Here is an 18393-nt window from a genome sequence, read left to right on the forward strand (position 1 = left end):
ATACAAAATTTCAAGTATGTTTTAGCTAAATGCTTTTTGCATTAAAATAGTAATGGTGTTTGACATCAAAGCTCTGTAAAATATATTTTCCTGATAGTCATTAAAGCTGTGAACTGAATATGACCTACCTTAGTATAATTAATATCTTTTCCTGTTAGGTTTGAAAAATAATGTAGCCTAAACATTGGATTTCTAGAGAGAAAAATCTGGAGGAAAAAAGTTAAATACGATTTACTAACAGATTATGTTCCTTTTCGATACAAAATTTCCATCTACCTTTATGAAAGATAAATGTTAAACTTACATTTTTATAAGGGATTAATTTAAACCAAATCCATTATTCCCAAACAAAAGAGTGAGATCCTCAATACTTGTTGTCATACCATCTTGTTGGTTAAAAATGGAAATTTTGTTAATTTTATTATATGTGCTGATTGTAGAAATACTGGAAAAAGATTTTAAAAAATTCTCCAGTTAAACAAGTACTGTAGACATTTTGATTTCTAGCCTTCTAGATTTTACCTAACATATTTTAACAAAAGATGAGATTATTTTCACTTAAATATAAGTGAGGGGAAGAAGACATTGAAATCTATAGTTTATAGCTTCATTGGTGGTGTTTTGTGCCATTTGTCATTAATTTACCTATTTAATGATCCTGTATGATTTATTTTATAGTTCACATAGTAAGTAGATCAGTTTCACATTAATGTGAGAAACTTTAATAGTTTCCAGGAAATCTTTGTTAGCTCATTAAACTTGATTAGTAAGTAAAAGTATTAATCACTGTGGTGAAAATTTTGTCTAAAGTGTGGAATTCACATTGAATGTAACTCCTTATTATCTTTTATGATCAGACTTTTGAGTTCGTGGTCAGAACCAATTTTAAGTTCAGCTGAACTGATTTCAAGTGTGAGGTGGTTATTGGTCTCTAGCAAAAAGAAAAATCAGGGTAGTGTAGCTAGTTTTTCATAAAGCTAAATTTGTTTAGTATGAGACTACTAGGGGAAATTTTAAAATATTAGCTTGAGATTTTTGTCTTTACTCTTTAGAAATGATGGTGACCATTGATAATTAGTTTCTTTTAAAATGTCCCTGACAAGGGAATCCTGTGCCAGGTTTTCCTTTTCTCTTGCCCCCAGTTAGGTTGACCCATTGAATCCCATCATTACAGATTAGATCTCCTAAGAAAGCCCTCTTCTTTTCCAAGTTATACCTTACTCCTAGACTTGGAATTTTTGCTCTAACTCTTCCACACTACATTAAAACTTAAAAAATAAATAAAAATAAGTAAAATCAAACTTAAACATTTTATCCTCAAGAACGAAAGAATTCTTGGTTACTTTCACCTGTATAGGCATACCTTAGAGATATACTGCGGGTTTGGTTCCATACCATCACAATAACACAAATATTAACTGTGCCGTAGTACTGTGTATAAAAAAAAATACATGCCTTAATTTAAAAATACCTTATTGCTAAAAAATTCTAACCATCATGAGTTTTCAGTGAGTCCTAACTTTTTTCCTAGTGGAGGGTATTGCCTCGATGTTGATGGCTTCTGACTGACCAGGTTGGTGATTTGCTGAAAGTTGGGGTGGCTGTGGCAATTTTTAAATATAAAACAGTAGTGAAGTTGGCCACATTGATTAACTCTGCTTTTTAGGAATGATTTCTCTAGCATAGTAATATTCTAAATCCTTTGTTGTCACTTCAACAATCTTTACAGCATCCTCACAAGGAGTAGGTTCTGTCTCAAGAAACCTCTTTGCTCATCCATAAGAAGCAATTCCTTATTTGTTCATTTATCATTAGCTTGCAGCAATTCAGTCATATCTCAGACTCTACTTCTAATTCCAGTTCTCTTGCTGTTTCTACCACATCTACAGTTATTTCGTCCATGAAAGTCTTGATTGAACCCCTCAAAGTCATCCATGAGGGTTGGAATCAACATCTTCCAAGCTATTAATGTTGATATTTTAAACTCTTCCCATGAATCATGAATATTCTTACTGGCATCTAGAATGGTAGATCCTTTCCAGGAGGTTTTCAGTTTTCTTTGCCCAGATCTGAAATATCACTATCTATGGCAGCTGTAACCTTACAGACCGTATCTCTTAAATAATAAGACTTGAGAGTTGAAGTTGTTCCTTGATCCGTGGGCCGCAGAATGGATGTTGTGTTAGCAGACATGAAAACAACATTCTCATTGTACATCTCCATCAGAGCTCTTGGGTGACCAGCGCATTGTCAATGAGCAGTCAAATTCTGAAGGAATTTTTGTTCTGAGCAGTAGGTCTCAACAGTGGGCTTAAAATATTCAGTAAATCATCATGTAAATAGATGTGCTTTCATTCCAGCCTTACTCCATTTACAAAGCACAGGCAGAGTAGACAGCATTAATTCTTAAGGGCCTTAGGATTTTCAGAATGGTTAATGAGCACTGGTTCCAACTTAAAAAGTCACCAGCTGTGTTGGCCCCTAACAAGAGAGTCAGCCTGTCCTTAGAAGCTTTGAAGCCAGGCATTGACCTCTCTAAGCTATGAAAGTCCTAGATAGCATCTCCTTTCCAATAGAAGGCTGTTTCATCCATATTGAAGCTCTGTGGTTTAGTGCAGCCACCTTCATTAATTATCTTAGCTAGCTCTGAATAACCTGCTATAGCTTCGACATCACCTGCTGCTTCTTCACCTTGTACTTTGATGTTATGAATCAGCTTTTCCTAAGCCTCATGAATCAACCTCTGCTAGCTTCAAACTGCTCTTTTTCCTTACCTCTCTCAGCCTTCACAAAATTGAAGAGTTAGGGCTTTGTTCTGGACTGGGCTTTGGCTTAAGGGAATGTTGTAGCTGGTTTGATCTATTCAAAATGCTAAAACTGTCTTTTTTTTTTTTTTTAAGATTTATTTACTTATTTATTTGACAGAGAAAAGAGTATAGTTGGGGAGAAGCAGAGAGCCCAATGCAGGGCTGTGGGGTTCCATCCCAGGACCCTGGGATCATGACCTGAGCCAAAGGCAGACACTTACCTGACTGAGCCACCCAGGCACCCCTAAAACTGTCTTCATATCAGCAATAAGGCTGTTCTGCGTTATCATTCATGTGTTCCTTACAGTAGCACTTGTAATTTCCTTCAAAAACTTTCTCTTTGCAGTTTGCAAGTTGGCAGTTTGGTGCAAGGGGCCAAGCTTCCAGCCTGTCATGGTTTTCATTATGCTTTTCCCACTAAGTTAAATCATTTCTAGCTTTTAAAATGATAAATGTGCAACTCTTCCTTTCACCTGAACACTGAGAGGTCATTGTCAGATTATTGATTGGCATCATTTCAATATTTATGTCTCAGGAAATAGGCCTAAGGAAGGGGAGCGAGACAAGGGAATGGCCAGTTGGTGGAGCCATCAGAACACACACAACATTTATTACAGAAACAATTGTAATACTAATATCAAAGATCACAGATCACTACAAAAAATAGAACAATAAAAATTTTTTGAAATATCTCAATTACCTAAAAATGACACAGGCATGGAGTGAGCAAGTGCTGTTGGAGAAATCATGCCAGTAGACTTGCTGGATGCAGGGTTGCCACAAGCCTTCAATTTGTAAAACAAACAAGAAGTATCTGCAAAGTGCAATTAAATGAGATATGCCTATACAGACTTAGCTTTCATGGATATGTGTACTCAGATTTAACCAGTATTCTTAATCTGGCGGCCATTTCTAGGACACAGCCCAGATTCAGTTTGTACAACCCAAGTTTTACATTTAAGAAAACGTAAAGAATAGGGGCAGCCGAGTGGTTCAGTCGATTAGGCATCTGCCTTCAGCTCAGGTCATGATCTCAGGGTTCTGGGATCGAATCCAGGTTGGGGCCCTGCTCAGTGGGGTGTCTGCCTGTGCTCTCCCTGTCTCTCTCAGATAAATAAATAAAACCTTTTTAAATAGTGTAGAGAATATACTAGAGAGGGTGCCTGGGTGGCTCAGTCGGTTAAGCATCTGCCTTTGGCTTGGGTCATGATCCCAGGGTCCTGGGACGAAGCCCCACATCGGGCGCTAACGCAGGAGCCTGCTTCTCCTTTCCCTCTGCCTGCTGCTTCTCCTGCTTGTGTGTTCTCTCTCTGTTTAGATAGATAGATAAGATAGAATCTTAAAAAAAAAAAGGTATATTGGAGGATATAAGAAGTTCATAATGTCCAGGGTGAGCACAGGATCATAGAGAGAGAGGCCATATTACCCTGGCTTCTGAGGTTCTGGAAAGCTTTTCGTCTGCACCGGGTGTGACCCTCACTTTGTAACCTTCCAACTCCTGATCATCCATAGATTTTTTTTGTGTGTCAGACTGTCATTTTAGCCATATTATTTTTAAAAACAGTTTATTTTAAAAGTTTTATTTAAAAATTTTTTTCATAGTCATTGAATTAGAATTTGCCTTTTAATGTTTTCTGACTTTACAACTTTTTCTTAAATTCTATGAAGACCCCACACACTTCCCCAGTGGGAGTGGAAGAGGTTATGGAAGAAAAAATGATGCAGGGAATGATCTTTTAAAATAGAGAGAAACCACTCTCCCCTCCCTACTTAAGACTTTCCTGGGACGCCTGGGTGGCTCAGTGGTTGAACATCTGCCTTCTGCTCAGGGCATGATCCCCGAGTCCTGGGATCGAGTCCTGAATCGGGCTCCCTGCATGGAGCCTGCTTCTCCCTCTGCCTGTGTCTCTGCTTTTCTCTCTGTGTCTCTCTTGAATAAATAAATAAAATGTTAAAAAAATTATTAAAAAAAAGATTTTCCTATCCTTCTCCCCAAAAATAGCTGAGTGGATAGCATTTTCTTGTAGATCATTTCCTATCCCTGTGGACTCAATAGTATTCTTTAGTCATATCTAACATGGAAATTAATCCAGGGTGACCACAGCATTGTGCTTCAAGAAGAATGAAAATGCTATAGCTTGGGAACATTTTATTCTTAACCATTCTTATATTGAGAGCCAATTCCTTCTAACTTGAAAATTTACATAACTGAAAGTGACCATAGAAAAGCTCTAAGGACCTAAATGCTTGTTAATATCATAGGCTTTGGGCAGCCCCAGTGGTGCAGTGGTTTAGCACCGCCTGCAGCCTGGGGTGTGATCCTGGAGACCTGGTATCGAGTCCCATGTCAGGCTTCCTGTATGGAGCCTGCTTCTCCCTCTGCCTGTGTCTCTGCCCCCCTCTCTCTCTCTTTCTCAGTCTCTCTGTCTTTATGAATAAACAAAATCTTTAAAAAAATACTATAGACTTTGGGGAAGATTGGCATAACTAACCTAAGAACAGTCCTAGAATTTTGTGATTTCACATTAAATTACAGTTCAGCATTTTGGCACTAATGGAGTAGTGGAAAACTCCCAAACTTAAGACTATAGTGTCCCTTTTTCATCTTAATTTTACAGAAGACATTTAAGATACTTTCATCTAGCCTGAAACAAGATCAGTTTCTGCCCATGTTCCTTTTTTTTTTTTTAATTTTTTTAAATTTTTATTTATTTATGATAGGCACACAGTGAGAGAGAGAGAGGCAGAGACACAAGCAGAGGGAGAAGCAGGCTCCATGCACCGGAAGCCCGACGTGGGATTCGATCCCGGGTCTCCAGGATCGCGCCCTGGGCCAAAGGCAGGCGCCAAACTGCTGCGCCACCCAGGGATCCCCTCTGCCCATGTTCCTGACAAATAATACTATAGCTTTGGTTCTGTGGTTGAATCAATAACAAGGTGGTGGCCTACAGTAAGCTTTTTTTCCCTTGCCTTCTGGTAAGTTAAAGTTTGTTTCTGAACATACTGATTCTTTGACTTCCCTATTATATTCTATGTAAAATAGGGCCTTCTGTGATCTAATAGGTAAAATCCCTAGTATGTATTTTAATATCCATATCCATGATCTTGTTTTTTTTTTTTTTTAAGATTTTATTTATTTATTCATAGAGACAGAGAAAGAGAGGCAGAGACACAGGCAGAGGAAGAAGCAGGCATCATACAGAGAGCCTGACGTGGGACTCGATCCAGGGTCTCCAGGATCACGCCCTGGGCTGCAGGCGGTGCTAAACCGCTACGCCACTGGGGCTGCCCTGATCTGGGTTTTCTAGTGTATATGTGTTCTCTCAGAACCACAGAAGTATTTAATTTTGTAATATCAATAGGCTAGCCCTTGTCTTGGATCACTAACAATGGAAATCCAAGGGATTTGGCTTTCTGGAAAGAGTGAGTGTTCATACATCACCCATTACTCGTGCCTGGCTTTAACCAGTAACCTTGATCCCAAAACCTAATTGTGATAGAAAAATATCATATGACTGTCATCCCCTGCTCTGTATAATTAATTTTTCACCATTTTAGGAGAAAACATTCTTATTTTAAATACTTCATTTTCCTCATACGTGGTAGAGGTTTCAAAGTTGAAGCTCATTCTTTCTCTAGCTCTACCATTCATTCCTTTATATCTACTCCTGACAGATTGTCTACTTATGTGCTTTTGATATATGTAGCTAGAGAGATTGATTTTGTTTTTAAGAAGAAAATAGAAACTTTCCCCTTCAAGGAAAAAGAGACGGAAACTAAAGTCAGTTTTAAATGTTTTTTGTTGTCAGTATCGAAGTTGTTAGGTCTTTTGAGCCTTTCCAAATCATGAAAGATAATAAATAGATTAGAATTAGTTGGGAATCACAGAAGTAATCTTTTTTATTAACATAACCAGATAGTGGGGATCCCTGGGTGGCTCAGCGGTTTAGTGCCTGCCTTTGGCCTAGGGCGCGATCCTGGAGTCCCAGGATCAAATCCCGCATTGGGCTCCTGGCATGGAGCCTGCTTCTCCCTCTGCCTGTGTCTCTGCCCCCCCCCTCTGATGCATAAATAAATAAATAAATAAATCTTAAAAAAAAAAACCAAACAGATAGTTAATTAAAAGATAACATAGGGGTATCCCGGGGTGGCTCAGCAGTTCAGTGCCTGCCTTTGGCCCAAGGTGTGATCCTGGAGTCCCAGGATTGAGTTCCCGTATCACGCTCCTGGCATGAAGCCTGCTTCTCTCTGCGCGCCTCTCTCTCTCTCTCTCTCTCTCTCTCTCTCTCTCTCTCTCTGTGTTTATCATGAATAAATAAAATCTTAAAAAGAATAAAAGATAACATAGGCTACTGATAGTGAAATATGAGGAAAATAATTTTAGCAAATTGTCAATACTAATAGTTTTTACTTAATTGACTGCCAAAGAGTAATGTTTTAGGGCTAGAGATTAATTTTAGAATGAAGTTGAAGAAATGTAAACAAATGTTTAAATGTTGATTAAAGGACCAAATAATTTATCTTCCAAGTCTATGAATATAGTTGCAGGGAGTAAAGTTCATACTTAAATTTTGCAGCAAGTGGAATACTAAAGATCTTTCCCAATGAATATATAATCTCTGTGTTTTAGACTTTAGTCTTCATTTAGTTTTGTGCCCAGAGTATATTTAGAGTTTATAACGTAAAGCAGAGAATCATTACTTGTGCTTTAAAGGAAACTTTAAGAATAAATATTATTAAAGTCTTCCTGAATGAGTATAACTTCAGTATTTCAGAATGATTATTTTGTGGTGGCCTAGGAGAAAGTAAAATGATTCTGGAACCATAAATTGAAGGGTAGCTCTTCTAGATTAGGATTACTTTAGTTAATCCAAACCATGGTCACCTTTCTGTCCCCAGAATATTCACATTATTATGATCCAACAACATATTTTTATAGGTAAATCCTAATTTATACCTTGTCTCCCTTGTGTGTTATTATGACGTTGGTTTTCTTTGCCTCCAAGCATGACTTTTCTAGAGTTTAAGACCTAAATAAATAAATGTATCTGTGTCAGGAAAACTAACCTACTGTAGGCCCATGTTTGTTTGTTAAAGAATGTATTTTATTTATTTATTCATGAAAGACATGGAGAGAGAGAGGCAGAGACACAGGCAGAGGCAGAAGCAGGCTCCATGCAGGGAGCCTGATGTGGGACACGATCCTGGACTCCAGGATCACGCCCTGGGCCAAAGGCAGATGCTCAACCATTGAGCCACCCAGGAGTCCCTAGGCCCATATTATTAACTTCCTTAAATTAAAATTTTCTTTTAGGATCCACTCTAAATTTCCTTCTCAAGGTAGCACCTACATTTGAAGTAATATTTTTGTCTTCCCAGAGGACATTTACTTTTAATACAGATAAATATGCCTTTACTAAAGGATTGGAGCTCAAATAAATAGCTTTTCGTGAATTATTTCTGGTAAGCTGCATTGTCCTGTGACTTGTAAAAGAATATTTTGAAGTTAGGAAAATGGCATCTATTACCTGGTACAAGAGTGTAGGCTGGCTAAGTGGTCAGAAAGTGAGTTGAAACTACTTGGACCCAGAGTGATTCTGTGAGCATTCCTTATTGCAAAGGTGTGGCCTCATACTGAAAATACCATTTTGGCCTCATCTATACTCACTTCAGTGTAACTTTTGTGCACTTGGAAAATCACATCTGATGTTTGACATGGTTGATGTAATTCTGTCCCACTGTAGATAAAATTTGGGTTGTACATACATGACTGACTTGCCTAAAGAGTGGTATTTAGTTAGTAACCTAGTCTTTCTAGTAGAAAAAAATTTTAATAGACTTTTTAAGAGAAGTTTTAGGTTTACAGCAAAACCGAGAGGAAAGTACAGAGGTTCGGGTATACCTCCTGCCCCTAGACGTTCATAGCTTCCCTCATTATCAGAATCCCCCAACATACTAGTACATTTGTTATGATCCGTGAACCTACAGTGATGCATCATTATCACCCTAAGTTCATGGTTTCCATTAGGGTTCACTACTGATGTACATTCTATGGGTTTCGACAAATTTATGATGACAGGTGTCTACCTTTATAGTTGGACATACATCATACAGAGTGATTTTACTGCTCTGTAGACCTCTACTCTGCCAGCTCATCACTCCCTTCCCCCAGCCCTGGGCAACCACTGATCTTTTTATTGTCACATTGTTTTGCCTTTTCCAGACTGTCATATAGTTGTAATCATGCAGTATGCAGACTTAAAATCAGTCTCTCTCTCTTTTTTTTTTAAGATTTTATTTATTTATTTATGAGAGACACAGAGAGGCAGAGACACAGGCAGAGGGAGAAGCAAGCTCCCTGCAGAGAACCCGACGTGGGACTTGATCCTAGGGCCCCAGGATCATGACCTGAGTCAAAGACACCCAACTGCTGAGCCACCCAGGTGTACCTAAATGAGCCTCTTTCATTTAGTAATATGTATTTTAGTTTCCTCCATATCTTTTCATAACTTGATGGCTCATGTGAGGGGAATGGGAGAAAAGACAGAGGGAGAAAGAATCTTAAGCAGCCTTCGTGCCCAGTGCAAAGCCATGGTGGGCTCGATCTCAGAACTCTGAGATTGTGATCTGAGCCAAAATCAGGAGTTGGACGCTTAACCAGCTGAGCCACCCAGTTGCCGTTTGGTGGCACATTTCTTTTCAGCACTGAATAATGTTCCATCATCTGGAAGTACCACAGTTTTAACCATTTATCTGCAAAAAAGCATCTTTGTTGCTTCCATGTTTTGGCCATTATGAATAAAGCTCCTATCAATATCTAATTACACAGGTTACTTCACTCCTAACTACCGTTTACTTTGCATGCTGTTTTCTTAGATCTTGAAATCTGTGAACAAAGAGGGTTTTGCTTCTTCCTTGATTTATGTGTTTGTGTCTGACATTGGGAGAAATTCTCAGCCATTATTGCTTCAAATATTCTGTTCCTTTCTTGTATTTTCATTATGCATATGTAACATCATTTGTAATAGTTCTAGGTATTCCATTTTGTGATTTTTTTTTTTTTTAGGCTTTTGTTTTGTTTTTCAGTTTTGGAAGTTTCTGTTGACATATCCTTAAGGACAGAGATTCTTTTTTCAGTGATGAGCAGTCTACGAATGGAGTTGTCAAAGGCATTGTTCATTGCTGTGATAGTGTTTTTGATCTCTAACATCTCTTTTTGGTTCTTTCTTAGGATTTCCAACTCTCTTATATTACACATCTGTTCTTTTATGTTGTCTACTTTTTCCATCCCTTAGCATGTTAATCAGTTGTTTTGAATTCCTGATCTGATCATTCCAATATCCCTTCCATGCCTGCCTTCTGTGCTTGCTCTGACTCTTCAAACTGTGCTTTTTGCCTTTTAGTATTCCTTGTAAGTTTTAGTTGAAAGGTAGAAATGATATATTAGGTAAAAGAGGCTTTGGTAAATGGGCCTTAATATAGTGATGAGGTACAGAGGAGTGGTAGCACTGTGTAGTCCTGTGATCTAGTCTCAGTCTTGTTGAGTTTATGGCCCTGGACTGTGACCTTCAGCTGTGCTCCTCAATCCTCTCCATTTTAAGTTGGAAGGATTGCTAGAGTGGCTTGGAATTGGGTATTTGCATTCTCCCAGGTTGATTAGACTCTGGTAAAATTCCTATAGGTTAAGTGCTGGTAAAATAGTTTTTGTTGAGGGCAGGCCTTCTTAAAAGGAACAGAATGCTCTGGCATATTTCAAAATGCTTACTTCTCTCCCCCTGCTGTAAGCATGAGGGGATTTTTCTCTAGTCTTTACTGTAAGAACTTGGTAGAACTTTTGGAGATAAAAAAGTCTGACAGTTCTCCATGACTGGGTCATCTTGTGGTTCTTAACTCTTGGACTTGTCCGACTGAGTGGCTAGCAATTCATCAATTATAGTTTAGATTTTTTACTCAATACTGGTTCCTGCTGAGGTTTCCCCTCATGGATTTCTGCTCTATTAGTTTGTGATTCTCTGTATTTGCCCCTCTGTTTCTCTTTTTTGGAGCACTGGTTTACACTGTAACCTCACTTCTCTGGTAGATCTAAGAAGAGTTGTTGACTTTTTGGTTTGTTCAGCTTTTATCTTGTCAGGATGGAGTGGCAACTTATAAGCTCCTTACATGTTGGACCAGAAACTGAGAGGTAGATCTATTTTTAAAAAAAATTTTTCTCTTAAATAAATATTGTTCTGGCACTGCTGAAAAACCAGAACCAGGAACGTTTGTACTGTTAGACCTTTTAGGGGGAGACTAATGGCTTAATGGCGTTACCTTATAGACTCAGAGCTAAGCATCACCAAACTGTTCAGTATCCCGGTAATTATAAAGAAGGATGATAAATTGTCCTAGCCGTTAGTTTACCTAACTTCTTGAAAACCACAGATGCTGATAGATAACTGGCTGACTTACGGAATACCACATAAAGTGTAAAATACATAAGATAGCCTCTTAGAAATTTGGTGATGATAAAATTAAATGGTTCTTGGGGCGCCTGGCTGGTTCAGTTGAGAGAGCATGTGACTCTTAATATCAGGGTCATGATTTTGAGCCTCATGTTGGGAATAGTGGTTACTTAAGTAAATAAATAAACTAAAAAAAAGTAAACGATTGTTTAGTACAATAACTCTTTGGTAAATGAATTCATTATCCCAAAGCTAATTTTGTTATTTAAAAGAAATGGAAATTGTTTTTTCAATTATAGGATAATGTTAAGCACAAAGACTATATTGACCATCAGAAGGATAAAGTTGCTTTAACTCTGGCCCGTCTAGCCCGCCATGTTGAAGTGGAGAAACAACAGAAGGAAGAGAAGAATAGAGCATTCAGGGTATGTGGCTAATTAAATTGGTACTTTATCAAATCATGGAATTATTTATAATAAAATTGTAACAAATTTGCCATTAAAAAATGTATAATTGAATCCAAGTTCAGCATGGACTCTAGATAATAGCTCATCATTTTAGTGTAGTACCTCATGATAGCTTTTTATATTTCTATCTTTAGTTAGATTCTGATCATATATGTATACAGGAGGAAAAAAATAATTGAGTGGACTTTATTTTGGGGAATTAACGGTCACCAGATTTCTTATAGCAGGTGAATAATTAAGAGTTTCTGGTTTCTACATCATAAGAGTGAAAAAGAGTTTATTGGTGCTTTTGTAGACATAAGCTGTTAAAAGGTTATTTTCTATTAAATAGAATCAAACCACTTTCTCAAACTTCAGCCTGCGGAAAAAAAACCTTCAGCCTGCCCCTTCAGACTAAATATATTACTAAAAAAAAAATAGAAATTTCAATCAGGTTTGTAGAAGAGATGCTATGTGTAAAATGAAGCCTAATATAGAATCTTCTGATGATATAAATCTTTTTCTTCACTTGCATTAGAAGGCCCCAGATGAATCACTTAAAGAATCTCTAAATACTGGGACACCTGGATGGCTCAGTCAGTGGAGCATGTGACTCTTGACCTAGGGATCTTGAGTTTGAGATCCATGTTGGGGGTAAAGTTAACTTAAAAAAATTTTTTTTTTTTTTAATAAAATAAAAATAGGGACGCCTGGGTGGCTCAACAGTTAAGCCTCTCCCTTTGGCTCAGGGCATGATCCTGGGGTCCCAGGATCGAGTCCCACATTGGGCTCCCTGCGTGGAGCCTGCTTCTCCCTCTGCCTGTGTCTCTGCATCTCTCTTTCTGTGTCTCTCATGAATAAATAAATAAAATCTTTTGAAAAAAATAAATGAAATAAAATAAAAATAAAAGAATCCCTCAATACTGACAAGTATCTGTTAGAAGTAAAAAGTTGATGAGTTGGGTAAATAAGGCTTCATCCTGGGAGGTTTTTTTTTTTTTTTTTTTTTTTTTAAGATTTAATTTGTTTATTTGACATAGAGCACACAAGCAGGGGGAGTGGCAGGCAGAGGGAAAGGGAGAAACGGGCTCTCCACTGAGCAGAGAACCTGACATGGGGCTCCATCCCTGAACCTTGGGATTATGACCTGAGCCAAAGGCAGGTCCTGAACCGATTGAGCCACCCATGTGCCCCCATCCTAGGAGTTTAAAAATGGAAATTGAGTGCTGCCTGGCTGGCTTAGTCAGTAGAGCATGCCACTCTTGATCTCAGGGTTGTGAGTTCAAGAGTCCTACATTGCGTGTAAAACTTATTTTTAAAAAAAATGGAAATAAAATCATGGCTCAGCTGTTTGGATTTCACTTAGCTTTGATAGACTTTGGGCTTTAATCTATAAAGGGACAGAGTTGGAGATGATCTCCCAGATTAAGATAAGCACTATGATTTTATATATTTTTTAAAGATTTTACTTATTCATGAGAGAGACACAGAGGCAGAGACATAGAGGGAGAAGCAAGCTCCCTGTGGGGAACCTGATGTGTGACTCGATCCCAGGACCACAGGGTCATGACCTGAGCCAAAGGCAGACGCTCAATAACTGAGCCACCCAGGCATCCCTGTGATTTTATAATTTTAACATCTGTGTTTTGATTCCTGTCCATTGGTTATCATGGAGGAATTCATATATTTTTATAGCCTTTGTTTTAGTATCTCCTAATCTGGTGTAGAATAAATTAATCTTCTTTACATTTAGAAGTAGATTTGTTTGGGGACTTTATAATACCAATTAACTTAGAGCATAGTATTGTAATTGTATGTTTAAAATGCTTAATGCAAGGATGTCTGGATGCCTCAGCTCAATTGGTTAATAAGCGTCTGCCTTCGGCTCAGGTCATGATCCCAGAATCCCCCGATCGAGCCCCACATCGGGCTCCCTGCTCAGTGAGGAGTCTGCTTCTGTCCCTGACCCTCACCTTGCACATGCTTGCTAGCTCTCTCTCAAATAAATAAAATCTTAAAAATAAATAAATAAAATGCTTAATGCATAGAGATATTTAAAAAAATAGGATTCTTTCCTGGCTTTAAGGAAGATTCTTTCCCAAAACTATGTTACTATATTTTTTTTATGGGGAAAGTCTCCATTTGCATGATTTGCAAGCTATCCTTTCCCACAAATTTCCTGAATGATTCTAGCTTCTCTTCCCAGGCAGTGTTCTGACATAGTAAAATATCTGTAATGGGTTCAGAATTTTACAGGCACTGTGATAACCAGGGCTTTTCTCAAGGGTGGTTTCAGCTTCCACCCATGTAAATATTCATTCATTCTACTAAAGACTTGACCTCAGCATTGAAGAAAGTTTTTTGAGATTCTGAAATTTATGTTTAACCAATTGTAAAGAATAAATACATATCTAGATTTTTATTTTCTAAAAGAAAAACTGACAGGTATCTTAGTTCATTGCTTGCTATCCATTCATGATTTTTAAAAATTTGGTTTCCTGTATATTTAATTTACTTATTTATTTACTTATTCATGAGAGATGGAGAGAGAGGCAGAGACACAGGTAGAGGAAGAGGCAGGCTCTCTGCAGGAGCCTGATGTGGGACTTGATCCCCAATGCTGGGATCAGGCCCTGAGTCAAAGGCAGATGCTTAACCACTAAGCCACCCAGGCATCCCTTTAACTCATTTTTTAAAACTAGATGACAGAAAACAAATGAAACAAACTACTCAGGAAGATAATGAAACTAAAATAAAAATGATTGTTGAGGAATTTTAGTGGCTGATAACTCTAACTAAAACTAGATAATAGAAAATACCTTTCAACTATTCTTAGGCCTTGGTGAATTATTGATGTCTTATTAAGGTGAATTTTTAAAATCTTTTGTGGTGGAGCAGTTTTAAAGAAAGAAAGAAAAAAAAAAAAACACGTTAAAATCTTCACTGGATATGGGGCACCTGACTGACTCAGTAGAGTGTGCAACTCTTGATCTCAGGGTCATGAGTTCAAGCCCCATGTTATGTATGGAGCCTACAGAAAATTAAAAAAAAAAAAAAAACACAACAACTTTTCACTGGATGAATCACTTCCAGAGATAATGTTGTGTTAACTAGTTGATCATCTACCAGCTTTGCTTATTGACACTCTAGGAGTTAAGATGACTTGCAAGAAGGGGTATAACACTCAAATTTGGGGAAGAAGCTTTTGTAATGGGAAAAGGATGGCTAATTTGAGGATGACTTCAGCCATTAAATGTTTTCTGAGCATTGGCTATGGCCGCAGAGTTCAAATTCTATTTTAAAAAATGCCAGAGGGGGATCCTTGGGTGGCGCAGCGGTTTGGCGCCTGCCTTTGGCCCAGGGCACGATCCTGGAGACCCGGGATCGAATCCCACGTCGGGCTCCCGGTGCATGGAGCCTGCTTCTCCCTCTGCCTATGTCTCTGCCTCTCTCTCTCTCTGTGTGTGACTATCATAAATAAATAAAAAATAAATTTATAAAAAAATAAAATAAAATAAAAAATGCCAGAGAACATTTTTAAAAACCTATTTATTTTTAGTTTTTGGTAGTTCTTTAAAATAAGTAGGCTGTTAATTGGCATGTGGTAGTACTGGTAGTATTTGATTTTATTAAGTTTTTATTGTGATAGATTTTGTAAGGAACTTTGGTAAGAGTGCATTAGAAAATGTCTACCAGAAGCTTGCCTTATTGCTTTCTCTGGATGAACTAGCTCTGTTCTCCATGATGTGTTATTCAGAACACTAATGCTATAGGAAGCACTTTGAAAAAAAAGTATTTGATGATTTGTTGAGATACTGCATATTCCCAGTGTGGAAAATTATATGCACATTAACGCTTCAGGGCTTTGGAAGTCCTATGCTAAAGGAACTGTTTAAATTTTGCATTAAAATGAGTGTTTATATACTTAATTTGGTTATAGAGAATTATTTTTAATGAACATAATGCTTGTTAACATCTTTGAGAATTAGTATTCTATGGTATACTTTAACAATATTGTGTAGATTTTTTTCAGATTGAAATCTTGAATCTCCCTGTTTCACTACTTAAACCATTTCTGATAGAAGATCCTGTTGCATTGTTAATTAGACCTTTCATTATTCTGGCCTATATCTTGCAAATCTAGCATTTGTGACTTTGTGATTTCTTTTTAAGAACAAAACCTTGTGGAGATGCGATATGGTATACTGGTTAAGTGCATGAATTCTAGAATAATTATAAGGTTCTGAATCCTGGCGTTGTTATTTATCCTTAGGCAATTTATTTGACCTTTCTGTAACTCGGTTTTCCCATTCTACAATACAAGCAATAATAGTATCTTTCTCACAGAGTTATTGTGAGAATGAAATTTAAAATTCTTTTAGAATCATGACTAGCATGTGGTAAGTGGTTTTAGTAAGTGTTAGCATAATTAGAGAGTATGCAAATAGATTAATAGATTTAAAATAATATATGGAAAGACTTAGAGACTTTAACTGTCTGAAGCTTAAGTCTAGTTTCATGGTTGGCAGTGGCTTGCTGCCTCTTTGTAAATAAAATTTTATCGGAACATAGCAATGCTCATTTGTTTACGTATTCTCTGTGGCTGCTTTCATGGCAGAGTTGAGGAGTTGCAATAGAGTTGAGCTGCAAAACCTAAAATATTTACTCTCTGGCCTTTATATAGAAAAAGTTTGCCAACCCTAGATCTAGGTGGTGATAAATGCTTTATATTGGTACATTCTAAGTACTAATGAAATCTACTCTTAGTAATACTATTCACTGAACAAATATTTAATAGGCTTCTGTATACTTCAGTCTGTATGTGGAAACTTTGAATAGAATATATACAAATTTAGGGGGCACTTGGGTGGCTCAGATGGTTTAGTGTCTGCCTTTGGCTTGGGTCATGATCCTGGAGTCCTGGAATTGAGCCCTGCATTGGGCTCCCTGCTCAGCAGAGAGTCAGCTTCTCCCTCTCCCTCTATTCCTTGCACTGCTAATGTTCTTTCTCTTAGTATCTCCCTGTCTCAAATGAATAAATAAAATCTTTTTTTAAAAATGTATAAAACTTTAAAAATGAAAATATTTGTATTTCTATTCCCAGAGATAGTCGTTGACATTTTATATATTTTCAGCTTCTGTTCCCCCTCTGCAGATAGAGATTTATAGACCTTGAAAAATTAATTTTTATTTATATTTGACCTCATTTGGTGACCTACTTGATATAAAAAATATATTCCTACTTCATCAAAAGTTTGGTTTGTGTTTCTAATTGACTTTCATGAAATGGATATACCATAATTAAATTACCCTATTGTTGGAGATGTAGGTTATGGCAAAATTTTGTGCAAATACAGATGACATTGGGATCAGCATGTCAGAGCATAAACCTTTGTTTTGACTTATCTCTTTGGGATAGATGTCTAGATGTAGAGTTATAGGGATAAAGGATAATCAGTATTTTCTCATCACTGATATATTAACATCCTTTTCTCAAGAAAACCAAGTTAGTAATCATAGGTTAACTGATTTTCTTCTTAATACCTTTAGGAAAAAATCGATTTTCAGCACGCTCATGGGTTACAAGAATTGGAATTTATTCGAGGACATTCTGATACAGAAGCAGCAAGACTGTGTGTGGACCAGTGGCTAAAAATGCCAGGTACTCTTTAGAGATCAGAGTGGAACACTGAGGTTACTGAGCTTCCCTAAAGCTTTATGGGGTTATAGCTGTATTACTCAGTTGCTAGTACATACATAAAGTATTGAAATTTAGTTTCAGTGATACTTAATGGCCTACTTCACCAATTGTCTTCCTACATTGACAAAAGTATATTTTGAATATAATAGGTCATCCTTGACCTCATTAGATATTGCTCATTTATTTACTTGTTATTTCAGTTATTACATGAAATAGTGCATGTGTCTGTGGGAGAGATTTTAATAGATTTGAGGTCAAGAAAGCTTCTCTAATGAAATGGAATTTAAGCTGAGATCTAAAGGATTAGTGTTTACTTATTTATTCATCAGTGCAGTCTGTGTAGATATTTTATAAGAACATGTCCACATGAGAGACATCTAAAGCATTGGGTAGCCTCTTCACTAACTCTACAGACCTAAGGTTCCCAAAAGAGTCACTATGGAACATTTTCCCCAACCAGATAATTAGGTTTTATTTTTTTTTAATTTTTTTATTTTTTGGTGGAATTTTTAAGATCCAGTAGGACACTCTCACTATGACTGCTTTTCTAGCCTGTGTTGTAGAAGTAACACCGAGACTTTAAAAGGCTTGGGATATCCACAGAAACCTTAGCTGTGGATTTAATCCAGTGGAATGTTTAATTGCAGAAAGTCATTAGAAATATCTGTGCATGCAATGCTCAACTTGAACCTGATATCTTGTTCTACAGTTTTCAGGGGCATCTGGGTGGCACAGTTGGTCATAGTGTCCAAATCCTGATTTTGACTCAGGTCACTGTCTTGGGGTCCAGGGATTGGGCTTGGCGTTCAGTGGGAAGTCTACTCCGAGATTCTCTCTCCCTCTGTCCCCTCCACCCCCCAGGTCACATTCTCTCTCCCTCTCTTTCTCTCAAATGAATAAATCTTTAAAAATAAATAAATATAGTTTTCAGAAGGCTTTTCTTTGAATCAAATTATCACTGATAAGGTAATTCCAAAGTTTTTACCCTGTTATGTTGG

The 18393-nt window shown here is 37.3% G+C and overlaps 1 protein-coding gene across 4 annotated transcripts in view; it reads left to right on the forward strand.

The window, feature by feature from the left end:
• The window catches only part of ZNF451 (zinc finger protein 451), an 89701-nt gene that overhangs the window by 23473 nt on the left and 47835 nt on the right, over positions 1 to 18393 (forward strand). Inside the window, exons 4-5 of one of the 4 annotated variants that reach the window (XM_055330246.1) lie at positions 11548 to 11673; positions 17245 to 17356. In XM_055330246.1, the coding sequence (XP_055186221.1) occupies positions 11548 to 11673; positions 17245 to 17356 (238 nt within the window). Of the gene's footprint in view, positions 1 to 9858; positions 10990 to 11547; positions 11675 to 17244; positions 17357 to 18393 lie in introns of those variants that run through there. The other 3 variants (XM_055330249.1, XR_008665088.1, XM_055330248.1) reach the window with 3 other exon arrangements.

Source organism: Nyctereutes procyonoides, unplaced genomic scaffold (genome assembly GCF_905146905.1).
Source record: "Nyctereutes procyonoides isolate TBG_1078 unplaced genomic scaffold, NYPRO_anot_genome, whole genome shotgun sequence".
Lineage (NCBI taxonomy): Eukaryota > Metazoa > Chordata > Mammalia > Carnivora > Canidae > Nyctereutes > Nyctereutes procyonoides.